This window comes from Mauremys reevesii, linkage group 3 (genome assembly GCF_016161935.1).
Source record: "Mauremys reevesii isolate NIE-2019 linkage group 3, ASM1616193v1, whole genome shotgun sequence".
Classification (NCBI taxonomy): Eukaryota; Metazoa; Chordata; order Testudines; family Geoemydidae; genus Mauremys; species Mauremys reevesii.
In genome coordinates this window covers 111,581,133-111,605,646 of record NC_052625.1, presented here as the reverse complement: position 1 = coordinate 111,605,646, position 24,514 = coordinate 111,581,133, and the positions used below count along the sequence as shown (strand labels likewise).

Genomic DNA, 24,514 nt, shown 5'->3' with positions numbered 1-24,514 from the left:
ATTTAGGAACAGATACACTGCAGGCAGAGGAAAAATTACCTCTAACCAACCAGTTCTTGCACATTACGTCTTAAGATTCATTCACACATACATATTTAGCAGTAAGTTAAAACAGTTAAGCTTTCCACAAGTTGTTGGGGAATTATTAAAAAAAGTCTTAGAAACACTGGATTTGCATTTCCATAACCGGGGACAACATGGGCACAATGGTCTCAAAAACTGAAAGGGTCATGGGACTGAAAATCAGCTGCTTTTTATAAAGGCTAGGTCTACAATATTTGGTCTGAGTACAAGTTATAACAGTATAATCTGAAAGAAAACAAGGCCACCTTCAAATTCCAGCTGCAAATTTATTTTACAATGTAATAAGTACAGAATGGTATCCTGTAATCTAATGCAATGAAGAGAAAGACCTAACCAGTTAACACCAGGATAGGGAGCAGGGGATGAATCAGTGTTCACGTCGCACTCCCCATCAGTACTCGGCCCAAACTGGGGAAGCTAATGATCCAACCAGCAGACCAAATTCGGTGAGGAGTCCTGGTCACGTGAGACCTGAGGCACATCATGCACATGCTAAGAAGAACACAATGATTTACGTTGTATGAATACTTCACCTCATCTCTGCCAGTGTGATTACAAACTTCAGTCTCACAGAGACAGATTCTTTTTCCATCCTACCAAAAGAGAATGCCGCAGAAAAGGTACCTTTTGATGGAGTGACAGGACCATGTGAGGAAAGCTTGCAAACTGAAAGAGCACGAAGAAAATGAGCTGGCTGGAAAGGTGCTGCCACAACAACTGGCTGGTTCCACCATCGTCAAACTTCTCCTCAGTCTCCGAACGTTCCATGGCATACACGACGAGATCCACCAACTGGTCCTCCAGCACAGGACAGCGCTGTTTGTGCTGCAAGGCAGAGACCAGATACAGTATTCCAAAAGCTTTGCAATTAACTTCAACACAATGCTAACAATTTCAGTATAGTATTTCGACAGAAGGCTGGGAAGCATGAAATGAAGTCTGAACTTAAGAAGTTTAAGGATAAGCCAGTGTATTAAAGCTGCATTGTGTTACAGGTCACAAATAATTTTACATTCTACCATATATTAATTCCCTGCCCCTCCACACATAAATAATTCTCAGTTGATACTTGGTGTAAAAGTTTTCATCAGTACAAAATGTTATTTTTCTGCCATAATATTTATGAATCTAATCGGCACCTGCAAAGCCCAAGTGTTCTAAATGAGAGTCTATGTGTATATGAAGAGAAAACACTAATTGTACCACTAAAAACAGAGGATGTATTCCAAAGATAGCGTATCTGAATATTTATGTTATCTTAAGGAGATGTATGATCTCTCTCACTTCCGGTTCAATTCTGTTCCAATTAAAGTCAACAGCAGAAATCTTAAAGATTTCAATGGCAGCAAGAAACAGCCTTTGGTTAGGATCCTAAAGGTGAATGGTACACTGACAATTTTTATTTTATAAATTATGGTCTCCTACACTTGGAGATGGGGTGTGATCCCTAATTTGAGGGCTAGAGTGCTAAAAATAGTAGTGTAGCTGCAGTAGCAAGGGCAGTGGAGAGCAGCGACACAGGTTAGCCACTCTGAGTACATACCCCTAAGGTCTGGGAGTTCTGTACTCAGGGCAGTTAGTCCATACTGTGCCTCACCACTGTCTATGCTACTGCAGCTATGCTACTATTTTTAGCACACTAGCTCCATTAGAGCTAGTGGGAGTAGGTCAAGCTGGGAATCATACCCCTAGCTCCAAGTTGTAGACATAGCCTTAGACATGATTAATGTCCCAAGTAATGGTGATGCACTAGTTTATATACCACGGTGATGAGAACCATAAAAATTATTTAGGTTGCAGCTTCTCCACAGTGTGATAGGCAATTTCCAGGCCCCTAAACACACAAATAAATAAATCACCCCTTAAAATATCTCTCTTTCTTGATGTCTTTCAACAATGACCAAATATAGAATATATTCATTATGTGTGGGTACATATGTGTGTGTATATATATATAAAAAGAAAATAGCTGCAGTACTTGAAGTTTGCACCTCCAACTTTTTGGTACAAGTTTAGACTATTTTCTGTGCATAATTTATATTGTAAACACTTTTGTAAGGAACTGTGTATTACTTTGTTTGTACATCTTCAAACAGAATGATGAGCCTAAATGCTACTGAGGGGGTGGAAAGCTGAGTGTAATTTGACTCACTCCATACAGCGCTAGGGCTTGAAGATCTATAGTGTCATTCTACAGACTAGGTTTAAAAATAGTTACATTTAGATTTTTACACCTAATTCCTGTAACATAATGCAGCCTTAATTAAAGAAAAAAGTATTACTTTAATGATGAGAGAAAAGAAGGAACTGAGCTGCTCAAATACTAGTCATGAAAATACAGTGTCCCTTTCTAGAGGCAAAAAAGGATTTTAAAAAAATTATTATTTTTAAAAAAAGAAGTTTATTTATTTATTTATTTAACCAAAATACATGTCAGGGTTTCCTTAACAAATGAGTTCTTTGACTCGCCAGCCAGGCAGTCTAAAAACCTTTTTAACAAAAAAGGAAAGAAAATGGCTGAAAGGAGATGCTCATTCTAATTTTAACCAATATTAGTCTTTTGCCATGAAAAAGGGATTTTTTTCCTTCAAATTAAGAATAAAATGCAAGAATGAGAAAACTTGACAAATATAATGAACATCATCCCCTCTTTTACATGCTCTTTGCCAGCTCAAAACTGCAGAAAGCTACAAGTTTAGCTGCGCTTTCTTGAAGCATGCTTAACACAAACTTCTAACTAAAAAGGGAAGCATCAATTTCTGTTTCACCTTCTCTTCCAAATACGCAATGCCATTGTCACATATCAATCACATTACAGGTTTACAAAGAGCAATATTACCACCACCAGTTGAGAATACTTTTTTCCAAATGCAACTACTTATGAAGCAGAGCAGGGTGCAACAGACAACACTATGGACTATTTCATAATCCAGCATGCAAAACTACTGTGTACAGGGCTTGAAATTCACTAGCTTGATAGGCAGTGGGTTAATGTCCAACAGCCCACCAACCTTAGCCTATATTAAAAAATAAAAGTTATTCAAAATATACAATAGACAGGAAAACATGACCGTGAAAAAGAAAGCCAGAATTTCCAGTAGGAATTTTCCACTAGTAATGTACATTTTATTCCATAGTTTATAATAAAATTGACAAAATGGTAGTCAGATCCCCAGCACATTTAATTAAGGAACAAATCTTAATAAATATTTATTTTAACATTTAAATAATATCAAGCCTGGGCAAACTTTGGAGCCAGGAAATTCAAATATATAGCTGATCACTTTATCCTCTACTCATATTGCTTTAAAATAACTTTCAAGGGATTGGGAAGAAGCTTAACAATGCTTTTTGAGTACAGTCTTTCAGCATTAATTCAATATCTGGCATTTTACTATTTTCCGTACATAAAGGTTTGAAGCAACTTATATGTAAACCTCATACTATGGACTACTCATATGAGTAAAATTATGCACATATGAAAAAGTTTGCAGTATTGGGGCTTTAATTTATTAAGAACAGGCATATCCCAGGGACTAGTCTACAGCATGAATACCTATAGCCTCATGGTTTAACTCCTTAAAATATCAGAACTAGCAGTTACTAATTTGCCTTTTTTTTGGTTAAAGGAATATTTTGGAATTATATATGAATTTTAAAAAGTATCTGAAACAATCAAGACTTTCCTCTAAGACCCACTTACTACAATACATTTTTTAAAATTTGGTTAAACAAAATGATTCCCAGGCTAGTAACTGGAGTTAAATCCTGAAACAAGTTTTTAAATGCTTGAAAAATGGGGATTTATATTTGAAACTGCAATTATACCATAAACAAATATGAAAAAAATCAGAATAGTGCTACCACAGCCATTTCTGACTGTCTGAAAAAGTTTATAAGACCAATCCCTGAAGAACTAGGGATGCCATAGTGAACTGGTCAAAACACCAACTGCCTTCTAATAAAAAATATTTAGAGAAAACACATTTTTAAAAGATTTTAATAATTCAATAAATAATGTAACTGTCCTCATAGTTCTCAAATATTTAATAAAATATGGATGGTTGAGCTATCTGAGGAACAATTAATAAATGATTTAGACACTATGGATACTACTGGTACAAATTGCCCCCTTTTTCAAATATGGTGGTTACCCAGGCTCACTATTAGCTTGTTAAAATTGCAACCAGTCGTTTGTACTGAGTCTGATCCTACTTCTACCAGTTTAATGAACATTTTGCCATTTTCTTCAATAGGAGCTGAATCAATCCCAGTAAGTAGAAGTATGTGCCATTTCTGACATATGAATGGAAAGAATATCAAAGGATTACTTTACACCTTAACACCAGTGGATCCATAATGTTTGCCATATTAATACTGTGAAATACCAGGAAATCCAAATTCCTAGTACCAAACAGACAATGTGGTAAAAAGAAAAGGGAAAGGAAAGTCAGCTGAATAATACTGTATTAAGTCATTCCTTTCACTTCATGCTTCAATTCCATTTCCGGGATGCATAGACAGAGGTAAAATCAACAGCTTCCTTCTCAAACAACCTGGCACAAATGGATTTAGGAAGGGATGAAACTACAACCTGGCTTGGGAGAAGGCATAGAAGAGGATATTCTACTTTAACCTTTATACCATCACTGCTGGCTGAAAAGGTGAACAGCAAAGATTTTAAGGACATGTGAACAGCCATACTGGTCAGACCATCAGTTCATCTAGTCCAGTACTCTGTCTTCAGTGACCAGAGCCAAATGCTCCAGAGGGAGTAACAAAACAGAGCAATTTATCGAGTGATTCCTCCCTTTGCCCAGTTCCTGCTTCTAGCAGTCAGAGGCTAGGGACACCTTGAGTGTGGTCCCTGACCATTCTGGCTAATAGCTACTGATGGGCCTATCCTCTGTGAACTTATCAAATTCTTTTTTGAACCATTATATTGTTGGTCTTCACAACATCCTAACAATGAGTTCCGCATTGTGCAAAGAAGTACTTCCTTTTGTTTGTTTTAAACCTGCTGCCTATTAATTTCATCAGGTGACCCCTGGTTCATGTTACATGAACACATCCTCATTCATAATTTTACAGACTGCTAACATATTGCTCCTAGTTGTCTCTTTTCCAAGATGAGCAGTCCCAATCTCTTTAATCTCTCCTCATATAGAAGCTGTTTCATACCCCTAATTATTTTTGCTGCCCTTCTCTATACTTTTTCCATTTTTAATATATCTTTTTGAGAGAGGGCAACCAGGATGGCACACACTATTCAAGGTGTGGGCATACCACTGATTTATAGAGAGGCGTTATAATGTTGTCTGTCTTATTTTCTAACCTTTTCCTAATGGTTTCTAACAGTTAGCTTTTTGGACTGCTGCTGCGCACTGAGCAAATTTTCAGAGAACTATCCATACTGACTCAAAGACCTTTTTCTTCCATGGTAACAGCTAATTTAGACCCCATCATTTTGTACGTATAGGTGGGATTATGTTTTCTAATGTGCATTATTTTGCATTTGTCAACATTGTATTTCATCTGATATTTTCTCACCCAGTCACCCAGTTTTGTGAGATTCCCTTGCAACTCCTCAGAGTCTGCTTTCGATTTAGCCATCTTGAGTAATTCTGTATTGTCTGCAAACTTTGCCACCTCACTGCTTACCTCCTTTTCCAGGCCATTTATGAATATGTTGACCAGCAGAGTTTCCAGTGCAGATCCTTAAGGGACCCTCACTATTTACTTCTCCATTCTGAAAACTGACCATTTATTCCTACCCTTTGTTTCCTATCTTTTAATCAGTTACTGACCCATGAGGTGGCCTTCCCTCTTATCCCATGACTGCTTAGTTTGCTTAAGAGTCTTTGATGAGGGACCCCTTGTTAACATGCATGTTGAACCCATACAAGAATTCTAAGTGATTGGTGAGGCATGATTTCCAATTACAAAAGCCATGTTGACTTTTCCCCAACATATCATGGGTCTGATAATTTTGTTCTTTACTATAGTTTTAACCAATTTGCCTGGTGCTGAAGTTAGGCTGTAATTACTTGGTTCACCACTGGAGCCTTTTTTAAAGATCGGCATCACATTAGCTATCAGCCGGTCAGCTGGTATGGAGGTTAATTTAAGCAATAGGTTACACACCACAGTGAGTAGTTCTTCAATTTCATATTGAGTTCCTTCAGAGCTCTTGGGTAAATACCATCTGGTCCTGGTGACTTATTACTGTTTACTTTATCAGTCTGTTCCAAAGCCTCCTCTACTGTCACTTCAGTCTGGGACACTTCCTCATATTTGTCACCTAAAAAGAATGGCTTAGGTTTGCGAATCTCCCTAACATCCTCTGCAGAGAAGACTGATGCAAAGAATTTATTTAGCTTTTCCACAATGGCCTTGTCTTCCTTGAGAGCTTCTTTAGCACCTCAATTGTTCAGTGGCCCTACTGATTGTTTGCAGGCTTCCTGCTCGTCATGTACTTAAAAAAAAAAAAAAGTTTGCTGTTAAGTTTGTGTGTCTTTTGCTTCAAATTCTTTTTTGGCCCACCTAATTATACTTTTACACTTGACTAGCCAGAATTTATGTTCCTTTCTATTTTAATATGAGTAAAACTGTTTTAAGGTCCAAAATTATTAACAGCAGGCAATAATTACAGGTACAGAAACAAAATGTTTGAAGATATCTTTCATGCATACTTGCCAAGCGATAGAAATCACACGTTAAAGAAAGCTTGGAGCACTCCACTGTTTGAGGGGTCAGAGATACCATCACTGAACCCAAACTGCAGGCAACTAAGCTAAAGAGGCAGTGGTTTTCAATGTATATTTATTTGTCACAGAGAAAATAAAATCATACTCCAGAAGGGATGCCAGCTTGAAACATGATAAAGAGGTGATTGTTCAGCACTTTCTGAAAAGGAGGCCCCTTGAAGAGGTGGCAATTTGACTTCCCGAAATTTACAGCATCCAAAATAACTAATCATATTTAAAATATTTGCTATAACAAACATTCTATGAAACTGTGCAAAGTTAAACAAATATTGGGAAAAAATTAGTAATATACTGACGGAGATGAAATACAAATTGGATCAAACTGTACATCCTAAAGGACGATTTGATTTTTAACACTTATGCAAGAGATGGTGCACTACACTTTCGCATGCCAAATTGTGCATTACTAGAAAATGAAAACCCCCAGAACCCACACACTAAAAGAATATTTTGAAGTTATAATTTTTCATCAAGAGCCATATGACAGAAATAGCCATAAAAGACTAAACAAAAACTGAAAATCCTGAAATTAGTGTGTAAATTGTGTATCTTTCTCTGCCTTGATGTTTGTCTCTACAAGGTTAATATGAAAAACAGTTACATTTGTACTTTTCAAGTACCTCAAAGACTTTTTCAAAGTAAATATTTCTAATATAAATCTATACATTGTTAAAAAAAATAATTCTAACAGCTTTGCAGTTCCCCTTTAAGAATATTTGATAATTAGGTCAAGGTCTTGTTTACCGGTATCACATTTATCCTGAACACTTTTCTACTGTAATGAGCTAACAGGTACACAGGAATGCTCCCATCCTGCAACTGGATCTGTGTGAATAGATAAGCGAGGGTCTGCAAGGCATGGCTAAGTAAAAGGGGCAGATCTGATTGTAGGATCATGGTCCTATATTTATTTGTTTCTGCATTTATTTCTAAGAGTTGGCAAGGCACAAAACTAGTTTTTAAAACAAAGTTTACACTATTGATGATTTTCTTTACATTTTCAATAGTTTCTGTTATACTGATAATCTATTAAAGGCCAAATGGTTAACTCATATCTAATACTATTATTATTATTAGATCTAGAAGGATTATCATCACAAAAATAGTTAAGAATTTTACCGCAGGTAGCAACAGAAATCGCATGCTCTTCAGGAAGTGCTATACAACATTTTACTGAAGTTACTGGAAATATCAATGCAGTCATAACAAATTAACCTACACCCAAATGTGAGTAAACTTTCATATTCTACTTAAAACTGTAAAAAATAGGATTTTTAAGGTGTACTGATTAATATTTTCTCTTCTCTCCTGATACACCTCCTATTTCATGCTTAAACTTTTACTGTCAAATACAATGGTCTGAAAGTCCACATACTGGTATTATGGTAGCACAGCTACAGTTCATGTTCTGTCAGCATTTCCATTATAAGCCATGTTTTTCAAGGGTTTGTTTCTTTGCCATAAAAATTCACTCTAGGTTGAAACACTGTGTAGAAATTATCATCTAGAACTCAAAAAACTAAAAATAAATAAAGTATTTCAGTTATCTTTTAATTAGAGAATAGCAAACTTAAGAGTTAAAATTAACATTTTAACTTTGATCTTCTAGCCTGAAAGGGCAGACCACCGCTAATAAACTAAATACAATACATTCAGTACACATTTTAGCTTATGTCTTGTGCTATTTAGCAACTAAACCATAAAAAGCTGCAAAAAGTGACAACTTGATGTATTGTCTAAATAGAAATTTAGACACAATAAAAAATCCTATTAATTTAAATATTAATCTAGCAGCTAGTTTTCATATTTTAACATTTCAGCTGCCTTAGATGATTTTGGTTTTAAAATATCTAGGATAATTACATGCAATGGAGTATTATTTGTCAAATACTTTGATAAGATAAAGAAGTTTGAGCATTCAAAAGAGTGACCAAATCAAGTAATGTGATCTGTTTTTCATTTACAGTGGAAGATATTATACACGAGGTTTCACAGTCATGCAAATTTTACAGTCAAGTTACAAATCCCTGAAAGAAGTTTTATAAATGGAAACACTGACACAACCTTCACCATAGTATTGCAAACAGCAACGCTATTTTACACATCTTAGAAATTACATTTTTTTTTTAAACAGATGTTGAGCTGGTTACTATTCTAAGAAGGATTCAAAATTTAAAGAATAAAAAGGCTGTAATAACCAATATTTAAAATTTCAAGCATAAGTCCATACAGTAGATTCGGACAAGAAATAAAACAGAAGGTTTATAAAATTTGGCTTTAAAAGAAACAAACATTTTTTCTAGCACTTTGTATTGTCTTAGTTCACCCTACTTGGAGGACGCTGGAAGGTTAATATAGGAAAGGGAATTTGTCAGAGGCTGCCTGATAATGTGACCTCACCATCAAGCTCCACTTTAGCAGTTTTTGCCTCTCCAGATTTACATTCCAAAAATGAATTCAAGGAATATATTTCTATCCACATAAGGAACAAAAGGACTGAACTAATGATCTCTCTTCATCCGAAAATTCCAGCAAACCAAGAAAAAGCCTCTAGATCAGGTGGGGGAAGTGGTGGTGGTCCAACCCAACCAAAATTTTAGGATCAGAGGACCATTGGTGCTGTACATTTTCATATTAAATAAATCTCTCATATCCTAAGAGATTTTAATGAGAATTTGCCCTTGTCGTAGCATCTAATGGTCCTGCCAATTTCAAGCCCTGACCGTACATGTATTCTCTAACTGGAATCAGTGGCTACAAAGCGGCCAGCGTATCGTTAGTCACAATACAACAGTAAGGTTGTGAACATACCTGAGCAATGTTCAAGGTCTAGAGCATTGGAGGATGGGCAGGACAAGACAGGACAGAACAAAAATAAAGGAAGAAAAAAAGAAAAGACAAAACAGTGACTATGAGGCCAGCCTCAAGGAATCCCAAGTCAGACAAAACCCTCCCACTTAAAAGGTATAAAAAATAAAATCAGCTCTCCACTGATAGAATGCTGTAACATGCCAAAGTAACAACGTACAACAAAGTTCTGGGAACTAATTACATGAACATTAGCAAGAACTTTAAAAAACAAACAAACTAATAACTTTGGTAAGTTATAGTCTGTCAAAGGTATATTTGAGGCTGGCCTTATAGGAAAAAAAAGCAATGCAAAAAAAAAAATCAATATTTTAAATCTCTATTTTTCAATTTAAACACCCTTAAAGCAATATAAAAATGAAAGGTACAATATAGTATCCAATTTACCTAATATGATAATATTAAAAAAAAAAAATCACTGTCTGGACCTCAACTGTTTTGCTCAGTTAGCTATAGCAAAGAAAAGAGAAAAGAATAGTGCAGATTCTATGCAGAATTAAATAGTGCATCACAGTATAGTACAGTACCTGCTTATTCAGACCTAGCATATTGCAGACCATATCCCTGGAATAAGGTTGTTCCAGCACATATCTCAACAAAGCAGTCTGTGGCTCAAACAGATCCTTAAAAACAAACAAACAAACATACGCGAACATTGCCTCAAGATTAAATTAAATGTTGTGATTAAATGTAACAAAATTAAAAATGAATTATTTTTAATATGTTTATATTTATAGGTATGTACCACTGGTGGTGAACTATTTTGTTCTCAAATACCCAAGAGGGAGATAAGTATCAGCAGAGACTGTCCTCCCCTTGGTTTTACACTCCCAGTTGTGGGGGACCTTCTTCGGCAATAAGAAGATGGGATACTTTTTGGAAAACATGGGCAGAGAAGCTTCAGGAGACCAACGAGATCCCTCTCAATAAGGGATGAGCACACTGCCTCCACAGTGCTCCTGGGGTGTGAGACCAATATAAAAAGTGGAATCAAGTGTCTTGCCCTGTTGTGCAAGGCATGAACTACACAGTTCTTTTTTTCCCACATTCCATTTCCTCTATATCTTCCTCTCTCTCACACACAGACACAGAATAGGTGCATGCAACACCTACCACTTCTCAGAATTCAGGGAATCAGTGTGTCAGGCAGTAAAAATATCACATACCACCTGGTGTGTGTATGGTTTGCCATTACTGTACCATATATTTGTTTTGGATTTTAGTCTGTTAGTAAACTAAGTTAATTAATTTTGAAGTTCTAACTGAAAATGAGATAGCCTGAGTTTTCAAAATAATTGCCCTCTTCTTTTCTCTAATCTACAAACAAACAGTAATTTCATAGGTTAAACACACAAAACTTTCATAACTACGAGGCTTACACACGCATACCTTATCGTATGGCAAGAGTCCTTTCAAGGGGAAACGAAGGGTTGTAGGATCCAGCTTCCATGAGTTACACATGGCGCCAGAGTTATTTACCACAGGAAGAAGACTACAACGTCCTGCACATATTACACAGAATGAGAAAGAATAAATGCTAAGGAAGTTGAGTGGCTATGGCACTTAATCATTAGAGGTGAAGAACCCACCTCAGAAACTACTAACAATATTCCTTTCCGCTATATTTATTTAAATCTGTTATCTCCCACCAGGAATTGGCTAGCATGAAGCTCCCAATGTTAGCAATCATTCCTTTTGCATTAGAAATCTCAACTCATTAGCTAAAGGGCAAACTCAACTATTATGTTTTGCTATAAACTGTTCAGTTTGGACATCTCCAGATATATCAAAATACCTGTAAATATGACACTAAAATATACTATTTATCCTCAGGAGAAGTCTTCCTATTCACATCATATGCCCAGACCATAAAAACTTTTTTTTGTCCAATAAATGTTTATAACTAAAGCAGGAGTTGTATTTCAGCCATAATGGGCCATTATGGACCTTTTACTGTAAATGGGTCAAGCCTCTTCTCTGGATGGTCATAGTTCTTTTATTGCCATTAAATCCAAAAGCACAGGAGAAGTAATGTAATAATATTCAGTTTGGCTACACTGAGCCTTCAACTTCTCTCAAGCAAAATGAAATTAAAGGATAACTGCTTTCCCACTTCCACCATATTAAAGTGCAGTAACTCCACATTTAACGCTGTAGTTATGTTCCTGAAAAGATGCTACTTTAAGCAAAATGTTAAGCAAATCCAATTTCCCCATAAGAATTAATGTAAATTGGGTGGGGGGAGAGGGAATTAGGTTCCAGGGAAACTTTTTTCACCAGACAAAAGACCCTCTCTCTCTCTCTCTTTCTGTACGTGTGTGTGTGTGTGTGTGTCACACACACACACACACATATATATACACAGTATAAGTTTTAAACAAACAAACAATTTAATACTGTACACAGCAATGATGATTGTGAAGGTTGGTTGAGGTGGTGGAGTCAGAGGGTGGGATATTTCCCGGGGAATGCCTTACTGCTAAATGGTGAACTAGCACTCGGTTGAGCCCTCAAGGGTTAACACATTGTTGTTAATGTAGCCTCACACTCTACAAGGCAGCACGAATGGAGGGAGGGGAGACAGTATGGCAGAGAGAGACAGAGACACACATCGTGTGTGTGAGAGAGAAAGACATGCATTGCCCCTTTAAGTATGCTGACCCAATTCTAAGTACATTGCCTTTTTAAGTAGATAAGCAAGTTGAGACAGCAGCTGCTGCCAGCGAGCTCCCTCCATCCTGAGCCCTCTGGTGTCCCCCACCTGCTCTGTGGAGATGAGGGCAGGAGCAGGGGAAGGGAGACACCCTGATATGAGCGCTCCCCCCCGCCAGCAAGCAGGGGGCTTCCAGGAGCAACTCCAAGGCAGAGGGCAGGAGCAGCACACGGCAGTGGGAGGGAGGGACAGCTGAACTGCCCGGCAATTGATAGCCTGCTGGGCGGCTGCCACACAGGGAACTTAGGGGAGCTGATGGGGGGCTGCCGGTCCACCCTAGTTCCAAGCCCCGACCAGCTAGCTCCAACAGGTTGCTCTTTCTGCAAGCAGTGGACAAAGCAGGTAGCTGCCAAACAACGTTAGAAGGGAGCACTGCGCAACTTTAAACGAGCATGTTCTCTAATTGAACAGCAACGTAACAACGAAACGTTAACCAGGACAACGTTAAGTGAGGAGTTACTGTAGATGGTTAGTCCACCCACTCTGGTTTCCTGCCTTTAGCAGTAATTATACTACTATACTGTAGTAGTAGTGGGTGTGGGCAGGACTACTATACACAGCAAGCACCTTTAATACTATTTCTACCTTAAACTGTGTATAGTCTGTTTGTGGAGTCAGAGAATTTATAAAGTCAACAATACACCTGGTCATTTATGCAAATACTTCAGCAAATTAGGAAATTTCTTCCAGGACTGAGAGTCACATGAATAAATCCTTTCCACGCATTTGGAAAAATATACTTAAGAGTGTTAGATACTCTTGCAAAATCAAAGAAATAACAAAAAATAAATAAATATTTATTTAAAGAAATAAATAAATCAAGAAACTCAGTGGTTTACAGCTGACATTACATCCTTAATCCCACTACATTGCTTTTGTGTATTAAAGGAATCATCTGGAGATTAATGGAAGTGCTCAATTTTAGGTCCTGTATAGAAATGAATGAAACAGCAGTATATACAGGAGTTACTTTTCTTAAAATGTACGGAAAAAAAAGCATCCTTCTTCTTCTTCTAAAAGAGCAAAAATAGTATTAAACAGGATCGAAATGCCCTAATCAAACTTTTGCAAATTTCTTGAGAGAAGTAAAACTGAATGAAAAAGCCTTTTTTTTATGGAGACTAAAGGCTTACATAAATTAGGGAATTCAGCAGTGCTGCAAATCCCTAGTCTAGATGTTGATTCAGAAAATGTTCATTAAGTCTGACACATAGCATAGCTACACCAGTACAAAAGTAATTAAATGTAGACACACCCTTGAATTCATAGGCCAGGTTAAGACCACAGAAGGGACAATATCACTTTTTGCAGAGGGGGCAAGTGAAAAGAAGCAATTTTCCATTTTCTACCTGTGCTCAAAGCAGTACTTTTAATCTGGTAAATCCAAAAAAGTTTTAAAACTTTTTTTAAACTGAGGCAGGATAAAAAAAAAAAAAGGTAATTGATAGGTATTACATAAATGCTACACACTCAAGCATTTTGCATGAATTAACACATAAACTAACCCCAAATTAGGTAGGCCTACTGGCTAAAAATTAAATTCAATCTAAATTCACTTCACTCATGTTTTCTTACCGCAAATGGAATTTATTCTTGCGGTGGGTCTGAAGGTATCCACAAAGTCTGATACTAAGTTACCTAGCAACTGAAAGAAGATTATTAATACTAAATTGTTTACATTAACACAATATTCAATTTAAAACAAGACATTAAATCAGGTAAGTTACTTGAAGGATATATTTTTGGCAGAAATCAGAGCAAATCAAAATAGCTACTTTTCATGTGTACAATATTCTTGCAATGTAAATTATTTATTGCCTTTCATGTGAGGTTTAAAATTCTATTTAGCAATGGAACACCATTTTCTTTATCTGAGCAATTCCTCAAAGGCACTTAACTTACCACTTCTTGGATGAAATCCTTGGCCCGGTGAAATCAATGGGAGTTTCACCCCTTATCTCCTCTAATCAAAGAAACATGCCCCTTTCTGTGCAAGCAAAACCAGGGGTCTGGTTTTTCAAACGTACCAAAAGGACAAGGGGAACATGTACTGAATGAGTATCACAATCTTTAGGAAGCGAAGGCTGATTTGATTATACGAGAATGCCAAATAATTCTGTAATGGTGAATATCAGGCCACAAAACTGGCCAAACTGGAAAATTAAAGCTGCTTGCTTATCTTCCTAGTCATATGGAGAGTGTGTAAGGCTGGTAGGCACATGAAGAATTTCAACCCAGTCTCAAATGCTAAAATTCAAGAACATAACATTCAGATGCACATCTAAAGCAATATGATGGCCAACGTTTGTGTGTAGTTTTTGTTGTTTTTAAACAGATGCCTAATTTAGTGCATATTTAGGCACTTAAATAAGTTAGCTAGTTTTCCAAATTTTAAATCAGTAAGACCTGCTGAGCCCTCAATTTTGAAAGTTAGGCCACTTGCATGGAGTCAATGGCATGATCTGCGAGCGAATCAGCTACAGGATAGGGGCCTCATTTAGTGCTTAAATAGAGACTAAGTGTATATTTTCAAGTGCTACACAGGCACAGCTGCAGCTATGCCGCTGTAGCGCAGACAAATATTACAGCAATAGCAGGGGCTTTTCTGTTACTCCAGTAAATTCACATCCTGAGAGATGACAGCTAGGTCGATGGAAGAATTCTTCTGTTGACCTTGCTGCATCTACAGTCGGAGTTAGGTTGATCAAACTACATTGCACAGGACATGAAATTTTTCACAGCCCTGAGCGATGTAGTTAGGTCAACCTAAGTTTTAGGTATAGACAAGGCATTAGGCATCCATTTTTTTAAAAATTGCACCCAATGTTTTGTATGGCGAGAATGAGGCACATATCACTTCATAAAATATTATGAATAAACCTTACCCAATGGGGAAGCTTTCCCTCAGGGTACAGTTTTCTTATCTCTGTAACTGCAAAGTAGGCAGGTAATAAACAGGCATTTCTTTCCAAAATATAGGCTACAACCTAGAAATAAGTAAAATTTAAAAATGTAAGGCAATTTGGACAGTTACCATAAACATAAATTATTTCATAATATAAACTACAATGAGCTCTAGAAACTAGACATGTAAGATTTGAAGGTACATTAAGTTATTTTTAAACTGTGATGTGTTATTAGTATCACATTAGATTATAATGAAATTGTCATTAAATTGTAATTTGTTTTTCACCATTTATGCTGTTTCTTTTTACATTTTACTCAGTTTGGACAATGAAAGAAGAATGGTGAGATTCAATTTCTGGTTCTAATGCTTTAGCACAACACTGCAATATCTGGTGCAACAATGGGAAATATTTAAATCCAAACTGTTTTTCTTTTTTTTTTTGGTTTAATGAAAATATTAATACTGGATTTCATAAAGCTTATTTAGCATCCCTTTAAGGCTGAGATTCTAAACTGACTTTATTATGCCCAGGTGGGTGAGGTAAACCACCTTGTGTCTCTAATATCCTAGGACCAACACAGCTACATCACTGCATTCTACTATGCCCAGGCATATCAGGGGCTCAGATAGTCTGGTAATGGAAATGTTGTAGGTTGTTTTCAACCTTTTTTCATTTGCGAACCCCTAAAAAATTTCAAATGGAGGTGCGGACTCCTTTGGAAATCTTCGACATAGTCTGTAGACCCCCACGGGTCATGGACCACAGGTAGAAAACCACTGTAGTACATAATATGAGAAGGGTCACCCATTAGATGATCCTGAAATCTACTGGCACAAGAGCCAGTAGAAGACACGTCATCAGCTTTAGCTATTCATTTATATCAGATCTAAAAGGCTCCAAAGAGATCCATTTTAGAATACTGTGAAGATCAATGACACAAGATTGAGACCAACTTTTTCATTGTGACACCATATAACATTTCAGAGTTACCTCTCTTGCTGCTAAGAGTTGCTGTACAACAGCTGAGCTCACTGTGTTAGGAATAGTTAGGATTTTCTCCAGGATCACCTTCAACAGATCTCGCACACCCTGAGAGAAATCATATAGAAATTAATGTTCACAAAAACTCTCAATTTCTAGGAGCCAAAGTGCATCGGAAGACCGCTCAGAAAATACTAAGGATAAGGTTAGGTGCTTTGCTTCTAAGAGTCACAGTAAGAACCCACTGCCCGGGCTCCAGCTTGAGCCTAGAAGTCAACACAGCAATAAAACTGCCCAGCAGCCCAAGCCTTGCGAGTCTGAATCAGCTGGCACAGGCCAGCTATGGGTTTTTCTTTGCTGTGAAGACATACCCCAAGAGGCAGATTTATGAATGTCTTCCTCAGTGCCTGCACAGGCAAAATCTTCCCACACCAGATACAGTGTTTCTGTTAGGTGCATTTTACATTGCTCAGTCTGACCCTTTCCATAGTACAGAAATGGAGGTGAGGATATTATCCTAAATGCTTTTATAATAATACTTTTCCAGGCAAACAATTGCTGAAATTGTATTAGGAATATTATTTATTTTGTGATTGAAAATGGAAGGTAAGGTGACTCTGTGACCATGACTGAGAAGTAAGGTGTACAACAGAAAATATTAATTAAGATGTGGTCTACACTAGGAAAAAAGTTGAGAATATCTGGTTTAATTGATGACAAAATACTCAACTGACAGAGACAGGTTCAACACAGTCTCTGGAATACCAGAAAGAAGCACTGTAAACTTATAAAAACAACCACAGTTTCCAAAATTTCTTAGGAAAATACCTTGTAGTCTACACCTCCAATTATTTTCCGGACCAGTTTAAATGTTAATGCCCACAGCTGTGTCCTTTCCCATTCAAGGGTGTCCGAGTTTATTAGAGATTCACAAACCATTCTAGTAAAAAAGAATACAACAGTGAGTGATGCATGAGAATAAGTAGATGATTTCCAATGAACAGTAATTTTAAGGAATTTTTTTTAACTAATCTACAATACTACAATTTACGCCTATTGCATTTCTTGCTTCACCCACACTAAACATACCTGGGTGGCAACAGACCAGTCTCGACTGCCATTGCTAAACAGTCATACAAGAAAGAAATTCTTTTAGGACTGTGCTGGCTGTGGATGAATCTTACAATCCACTGGACACATTGTTCATGAGATTCCTGTAAAACAGTGGAGATTTAAAATAAATTACTTACTATGGCAACGTAAGTAAAAACTTCTTAAAACCACAAATTGCTACACTATGAGTAAAAGGAACAAATGAGAGATAATGACTTCTGGGTATTTAATCTGTCAAAGATTGCTCCTTTAACATCCACATTTATCTTATTTCAAGAAATCTCTCCAATCTGTGACATACAAAGTTATATCCTGATAGCCTATATGAAGAGAAACAAAGAAAGTATATTGCTGGGCTGACTACAGAGTTGAAATGAAGACATCATATATCCAGTATGTAATTAAATTAAACCATTCATTTGCTGATATTAACATTTTATAACAGGAGAATATACCAAAGTAAGGAATGATACTTGTGAACAGGAACAAATAATCAGATTACTTTGAAATAGAGTGGAATGGGCTGCTGAACACAGGATGCATCAACAGAGATTTGAGTGAATTTCTGCAGTGCATAAAGTAAACAGAAGTTTAATGACTGCATTAGAAAACCCTGTGTATAATGCATTTCTTTCTACCTATATCAAAGACCCATGCTTTGCAAGAATGGTTGAGTCATGGGATAGTAATATTTTATGCACAAATATTTTTCATGAAATATATCCCTTCTTTCATTCAAGCCCCTCCTTCAGAACCTCTTCTACCACAACAGCTATAAGAAATTACCCCATTTACCCCAGAAATGGCCATTTACTTTTGATATTTATATTTATAAAAGGAGTTATTCTTTACTACTACACCAAGTTGTGCACCAGCCTTTGCCAAGTAATCATGTAATTTCATTGATGTCAGCACTATCCTTCCCATCTAAGCTCACCATAGTGTTTTGTTATTTCCCTACTACTTTTCTTTCCCCAATCTGAAATTAGGTTGTGAGCTGTTTGGGACAGGAATCATTAGCTATGTATCTAGTACACTATCGGGTGCTATAAAATATAACTACATTAGCAATAAATGAAATGCTTACCTGGGAAAGACTGCTCCAGAACTGTCTAAAAGCTCCCAGGCAGCTGATCAATTTGGTTCTCTCATCTTCAGGAGTGTCCATAAACATGCTATTGCAAATAAGAACACTAGTGATCTGCTATGTGTTCTTGAAAGGCAGCACAATTAAAACAGCAGATATAGAAGATAGTCACAATGAATCTCATGCACAAATAAATTGTCATTACACTCACCCAGGAAAAGCCTCCTCTATAACTTCTGTTTTCTGTAAGAGAAAGAGGTTCAACTCTTGGTGATTAATGGCAAATTGATCGAAAGCTCTGCTACAGATACACATAGTAGTAATAAAAATAGAATGATCAAGATGAGGCATGTTCAGTAAAAAGTAACATAGGATCACACCAATGTTTTTTCTAGCCTGATATACTGTCTCTTGAAAGTGACCTGCATCAGATGCTTCAGCAGATACAATGTCCCTCTCTGCCCTCTCATGCATGCCCTTTGACAAATATACAACAACATTTCTTGAGGAGTTTGGTGGAGGGAGTTTCTCTCTAACCCATAGTGATTGATTTATTTACTCAGGTAGGAGGATTTATATTTTTATTCACTTTTTAGTCTATCTTGTGTAACTGTGGATCGTCTTATAAATATAAAGATCTAATCATCTGAATCCTACTGAGTTCTTTCCCTCAATTATATTATGCAGCAGTGAGTTCCACAAATTAATTATGCTGTGCGTATAAACGCATTTCCTTTTATTTAATTTACATCTGTTGATTTTTAATTTTACTAGCTGATTCTATGGTCTTGAATTACAAGGATAACAGAAATACTCAATTTACCTTCCTTATACCGTTAATTATTGTATATATCCTCTTACTTTTCTCCTTTCTGAACAGTCTTTTTTAGTATATCACGTGAGATTATTTCCATCCCTCTAATAATTTTTGTTGCCCTTCTATGGACCTTTCACATTTCTTTTATATTTAGATGGGTGTCTAGTGCTGAACACAATATTCAAGACAATGACACCACATCAATGTATATATAATGACATTAAATATTTTAAATATTAATCTCTAGTGGTAATAGGATGTGAAGGAATTGAGCAGGGCTCTCAAACTCATATGACCACAAGGGCCACATGAAGACTAGTACATTGGCCCGAGGGCCACATCACTGACACCTCCCCCCCGCCGCCCTCGACCCCGCCCCCACCTCACCTCTTCCATGAGGCCCTGCCTCTGCCCTGCCTCTTCCCACCCCTTCCCTGCCCCCATTCCAACCCTGTCCCCAAAATCCCCACCCCAACTCTGCTCCCTCCCTGCCCCCAGGGAGTGTGTGGGGTGTGGCAGGGGTTCAGGGCAAGGAGTTGGGATGTGGGGTGCAGGAGGGGTGTGGCAGGGGTCAGGGTGGAGGAAGGTTGCGAGGTGCGGCAGGAGGCTCAAGGTAGCGGGTCAGGGTGCAGCATGGGGCTCATGCAGGGGGTCAGGGTGTGGGGTGTGGCAGGGGCTCAGGGTGAGCAGGGGGCTCAGGGAAGGGGGTCAGGGTGCAGGAGGGTTGGGGGTGCAGCAGGGGGCTCAGGGCAGAGGGTCGGGGTGCAGGAGGGGTCCGGGGTACGGCAGGGGGTCGGGGTGCAGGAGGGGTGCGGCAGGGGGTCAGTGTGCAGGGTGCAGCAGGGGGCTCCGGGCAGTGGGTTGGGGTGCAAGAGGATTGGAGTGCAGGAGGATTGGAGGTGCAACAGAGGGCTCAGGGCATGGGATCAGGGTGCAGGAGGGGTACAGGGTGCAGCAGGCTTCTTATTTACAATATCACCTGAAAGTGAGAACAGGCGTTCGCATGGCACTTTTGTAGCCGGCATTGCAAGGTATTTACATGCCAGATATGCTAACCATTTGTATGTCCCTTCATGCTTCGGCTGCAATTCCAGAGGACATGCTTCCATGCTAATTACACTCGTTAAAAATATAATGCGTTAATTAAATTTGTAACTGAACTCCTCAGAAAACTGTACGTCTCCTGCTCTGTTTTACCCACATTCTGCCATATATTTCATGTTATAGCAGTCTCAGATGATGACCCAGCACGTTGTTCGTTTTAAAAACACTTTCACTACAGATTTCACAAAACACAAAGAAGGTACCAATGCGAGATTTCTAAAGAGAGCTACAGCACTCGATCGAAGGTTTAAAAATCTAAGTGCCTTCCAAAATCTGAGAGGGATGAGGTGTGCAGAATGCTTTCAGAAATCTTAAGAGCAAAACTCTAATGTGGAAACTACAGAACCCGAACCACCAAAAAACAAAATCAACCTTCTGCTGGTCGCATCTCACTCAGATGATGAAAATGAACATGTGTCAGTCCACATTGCTTTGGATTGTTATTGAGCAGAACCCATCATCAGCACGGATGCATATCCTCTGGAATGGTGGTCGAAGCATGAAGGGACATATGTATCCTTAGTGCACCTGGCACGTAAATATCTTGCAACACGGACTACAAAAGTGCCATGTGAACATGTGTTCTCATTTTCAGGTGACACTGTAAACATGTTGGCAGCATTATCTCCTGCAAATGTAAACAAACTTCTGTGTCTGAGCGATTGGCTGAACAAGAAGTAGGACAGAGTGGACTTGTAGGCTCTGGAGTTTTACATTGTTTTATTTTTGAATGTATTATTTTTTGTACATAATTCTACATTTGTAAGCTCAACTTTCATAATAAAGAGATTGCATCACAGTATTTGTATTAGGTGAACTGAACAATACTATTTCTTTTGTTTTTTACAGTGCAAATATTTGTAATAAAAAATAAATATAAAGTGAGAACTGTATACTTTGAATTCTGTGTTGTAATTGAAATCAATATATTTGAAAATGTAGAAAATATCCAAAAATATTTAAATGGTACTCCATTATTGCTTAACTGTGCGATTAATAGCAATTATTTTTTTAATCATGAGATTAATAGTGATTAATTTTTTAACCGCTTGACAGCCCTAATTTAAATACATTTTCCTTTTAAAAAACAAACAACAGTCTTCTTCCTGAGCCATAATGGGGGTGAGGGAGAGGGCAGGAGCAGCAGCCCAGCCCCTCCCTACTGCTCCTGGATGCACCACCTTGGCACTGGTTGCTGAGGCCACCAGCAGTAGTTGGTGCTGTGTCGCTTCTGGAGACACACAATGCTAGAAGATCAAGGTGAGTTCCCCCCTCATCTTCTGGGTTTCGGGCTTCAGCCCGGGGTGGCGGGCTGCCAGGATTTTGGGCTCTGACTCCAGAGCTTCAGGCTCTGGCCTCCAGTTCCAGCCATGGGGCTTTGGACACCGGTCTCTGGCTCGTCCGCTGGGCTTCATGGCTCAACCTCCCTCCCATGTCTCCCCTGCAACTCCCATCTATCCCCCCATCCTCCCGGCCTCCGCTGCCTCCCCCCTATCCAGGGAGTAATTTGTCCCAGGACTTGTTGTGAAAAGTGATATTAACAAACTATCGTTTTGCACAGAAGCAGTCTTACCAGTTAGCAAGTCTTTAAAAAAAAAACAAACGCATCCAAAAGAGCAAAAGGAACAACAACAATAAAAGACAAGAAGATGGAAAGCACTTTATTTGGGTTTCTATTCTGTTTAGGTCCAGTAAAGAATAGAGAAAATTGTATATTATTTTTATTACTGAATCTGAAAAAAAACCCCTACAATTAATAAGTTACAATGATTTGGCTATGTATAGGTACGTATTTATACATTTTTATATGTATAGGTACGTTTTGATTGAAATTAATTATGTATTTTAGGAAAATATGTCAGACTGGCCACCAGCAAGAGTTTGTTGTGAGAACCACTACTTTAAGACCTACATATCCAGGCCTTATCCAAGTTTTGTTGCTTCTACTTAAGATTCAGCCTTTTTTGTCTGACTGCCAGATCTTCTGTTGAGCCCCTTGTCATCCCGGGCATTGACTACTGTAATCCAACCTCGCTGACTTTGATACCTACCACACCACATTCCTTAAGTCTACTAAAAATACTAGGATCCTCTTCCTGGCTCCAACCACATCTACCTACTCTTTGTATTCCTTCACTGGCTCCTCTCTCCTCCACCGTATCAAACACAAACTCCTTGGTTTTGCTTTTCAGGTGTTATCATCATTTAGCCCTGTGCTACTCAGCTTGACAACTGAATGACCCATCCAACCTGTCTCTGCTCTGCCAATGATGCCTGCCTTGATCACCCTCTTCGCTCTCCAGTATTTCCATGATTTTCTCCTAAGTCATCCCCCTATTCCTGAAAAAAACAAACAAAAACCCCTCCTATCAGAATTTTCAAAGCCACCATCTGTCCTCTTTTTAAATCCTTCCTTAAAACCAACTTCTGCCGCATCTAGCACAAATCGCACAAAACGTATCTACAAATCGCCACGACCTCGCTTTGGTTAGGCAAGTAGAGGGCTGAGACTCACGTCCTTCCACCAAACTGCTTTACTGTTGCCTCGTTCTTTCAACCCGTTACTAGTGGGACACACCAGCTCTTTCACATTGTAACAACATCCCACTGGGGCCCGTCCTGCCCCCCCGCCCCCATGATGCTGGGACAAAATCAGCAGGGGCCACAAAGCAACCGTGGATCACTCCCCAATTTGTAACTAAGTCTTGTGCCAACCCCCCGCCAGCTCCTCACATCCCAAAGACCCCGCAGCACCCCAGAGCCCCCCCCCCAGAGCCCCCTGGGGCCGGGGCCGGGGCCCGGCTCTGTGACTCACCACCACCTCCTCGAAGATGCTCTGCAGCTGGGTCTCCATCGGCACCATCGGGATCGCCATGGCCCCGCCCGCGGCTCGGCCCCAGGCTCCCTGCGGCGGCACCGAACCGGGACCAGCTCCCGCGCCGAGGAGCCGAGCGGCGGCGGCGGCTCTGGGTCCAGCGGCGACCGCGGCGGAAGGTGCGTCCCTGAACCCGTCCCCGCCGGGAAGCAGCTCCCCGGGCTGAGCAGTTCCGCGCTGGGGCCGCCCGCAACCTCCGGCGCTCGCACCTCCCTGGCCGGGCCCCGTGTGCGCCGCGGGGAGAAACAGGCGGGCGGGGAACAGACCCGCGCCCCGGGCCTGGCGGGGACCAGGCCAGCTACGCCCCAGGCGTCGCCTCGCTCAGGCCTGGCCCTGCCCTAGGCTGGACTCCGGCAGCGGAGTCCCCCGCGGCTCGCAGGGCTTGGCCGGCAAGTCCCGCTGGTGGGGCTGCACCTCACGGGCCTGTGCGCAGCGGGGCAGGCAGCGGCCAGGCCGTCGTGTTCGCCCCAGGCCCTGTTGCATCACAAGGGAAAACGTATCGCAAAGCGCCGGCAAGTGTGAGGGGCACAGGCCGGGCCCTTGTAGGCTAAGCGCCGCCAAGCCCGGGTGCGGGCACTGGGCGAACTTTCTGTCTGGGCTCCCCCGCTCCAGGGCACTGGGCATCAGGCCCCGGCCCCCAGGGCCGCCCAGAGGATTCAGGGGGCCTGGGGCAAAGCAATTTCAGGGCCCCCTTCCATAAAAAAAAGTTACAATACTACAGAATACTATAGTCTCGTGGGGGGGCCCTACAGGGACCAGGGCCTTGGGCAAATTGCCCCACTTGACCCCCTCTCTGGGCATTTCTGCTGCCCCCTCGTGAGGCTCCGCCCCCCACTCACTACATTTCCCCCACCCCCACTCCCTTTCCCTATGCTGGGGTTCAGGGTATGGGCGGGGTCTCTAGGCTGGGGGTGCAGGCTCTGTGGTAGGGCTGGGGATGAGGTGTTTGGGGTGCAGGAAGGGGTTTGGGGTTGGGGCACAGGCTTACCTCGATTGGCTCCTAGTCAGCGGTGCTGCGGAGCCAAGGCAGGCTGCCTGCCTGTCCTGGGGCACCGCACTGCGCCCCGGAAGCGGCCAGCAGGTCTGGCTTCTAGGCAGGAGGGGAAGGGGGCAGGAAGCTCCACGGTGTGCGCTACTCTCACTTGCAGGCACTGCTCCCCCAGCTCCTATTCGCCGGTGCCGGTACTCTGGGCAGG

At 40.0% G+C, this 24,514-nt stretch overlaps 1 protein-coding gene across 3 annotated transcripts in view; it reads right to left on the bottom strand.

Moving 5' to 3' along the window:
* The window catches only part of MED23 (mediator complex subunit 23), a 116,871-nt gene extending 92,850 nt beyond the window's left edge, over positions 1–24,021 (bottom strand). The window contains exons 1-12 of one of the 3 annotated variants that reach the window (XM_039532367.1): positions 23,259–24,021; positions 18,734–18,765; positions 18,523–18,610; positions 17,412–17,536; positions 17,151–17,262; positions 16,332–16,430; positions 15,318–15,419; positions 14,008–14,077; positions 11,109–11,221; positions 10,247–10,342; positions 9,663–9,680; positions 709–909 (exon numbers count right to left, since the gene is read on the bottom strand). In XM_039532367.1, coding sequence (XP_039388301.1) covers positions 709–909; positions 9,663–9,680; positions 10,247–10,342; positions 11,109–11,221; positions 14,008–14,077; positions 15,318–15,419; positions 16,332–16,430; positions 17,151–17,262; positions 17,412–17,536; positions 18,523–18,610; positions 18,734–18,765; positions 23,259–23,318 — 1,116 coding nt within the window. In that variant the 5' untranslated portion in view covers positions 23,319–24,021. The remainder of the gene's footprint in view (positions 1–708; positions 910–9,662; positions 9,681–10,246; positions 10,343–11,108; positions 11,222–14,007; positions 14,078–15,317; positions 15,420–16,331; positions 16,431–17,150; positions 17,263–17,411; positions 17,537–18,522; positions 18,611–18,733; positions 18,766–23,258) is intronic. The other 2 variants (XM_039532366.1, XM_039532368.1) reach the window with 2 other exon arrangements.
* Between the last annotated feature and the right edge of the window lie 493 nt (positions 24,022–24,514).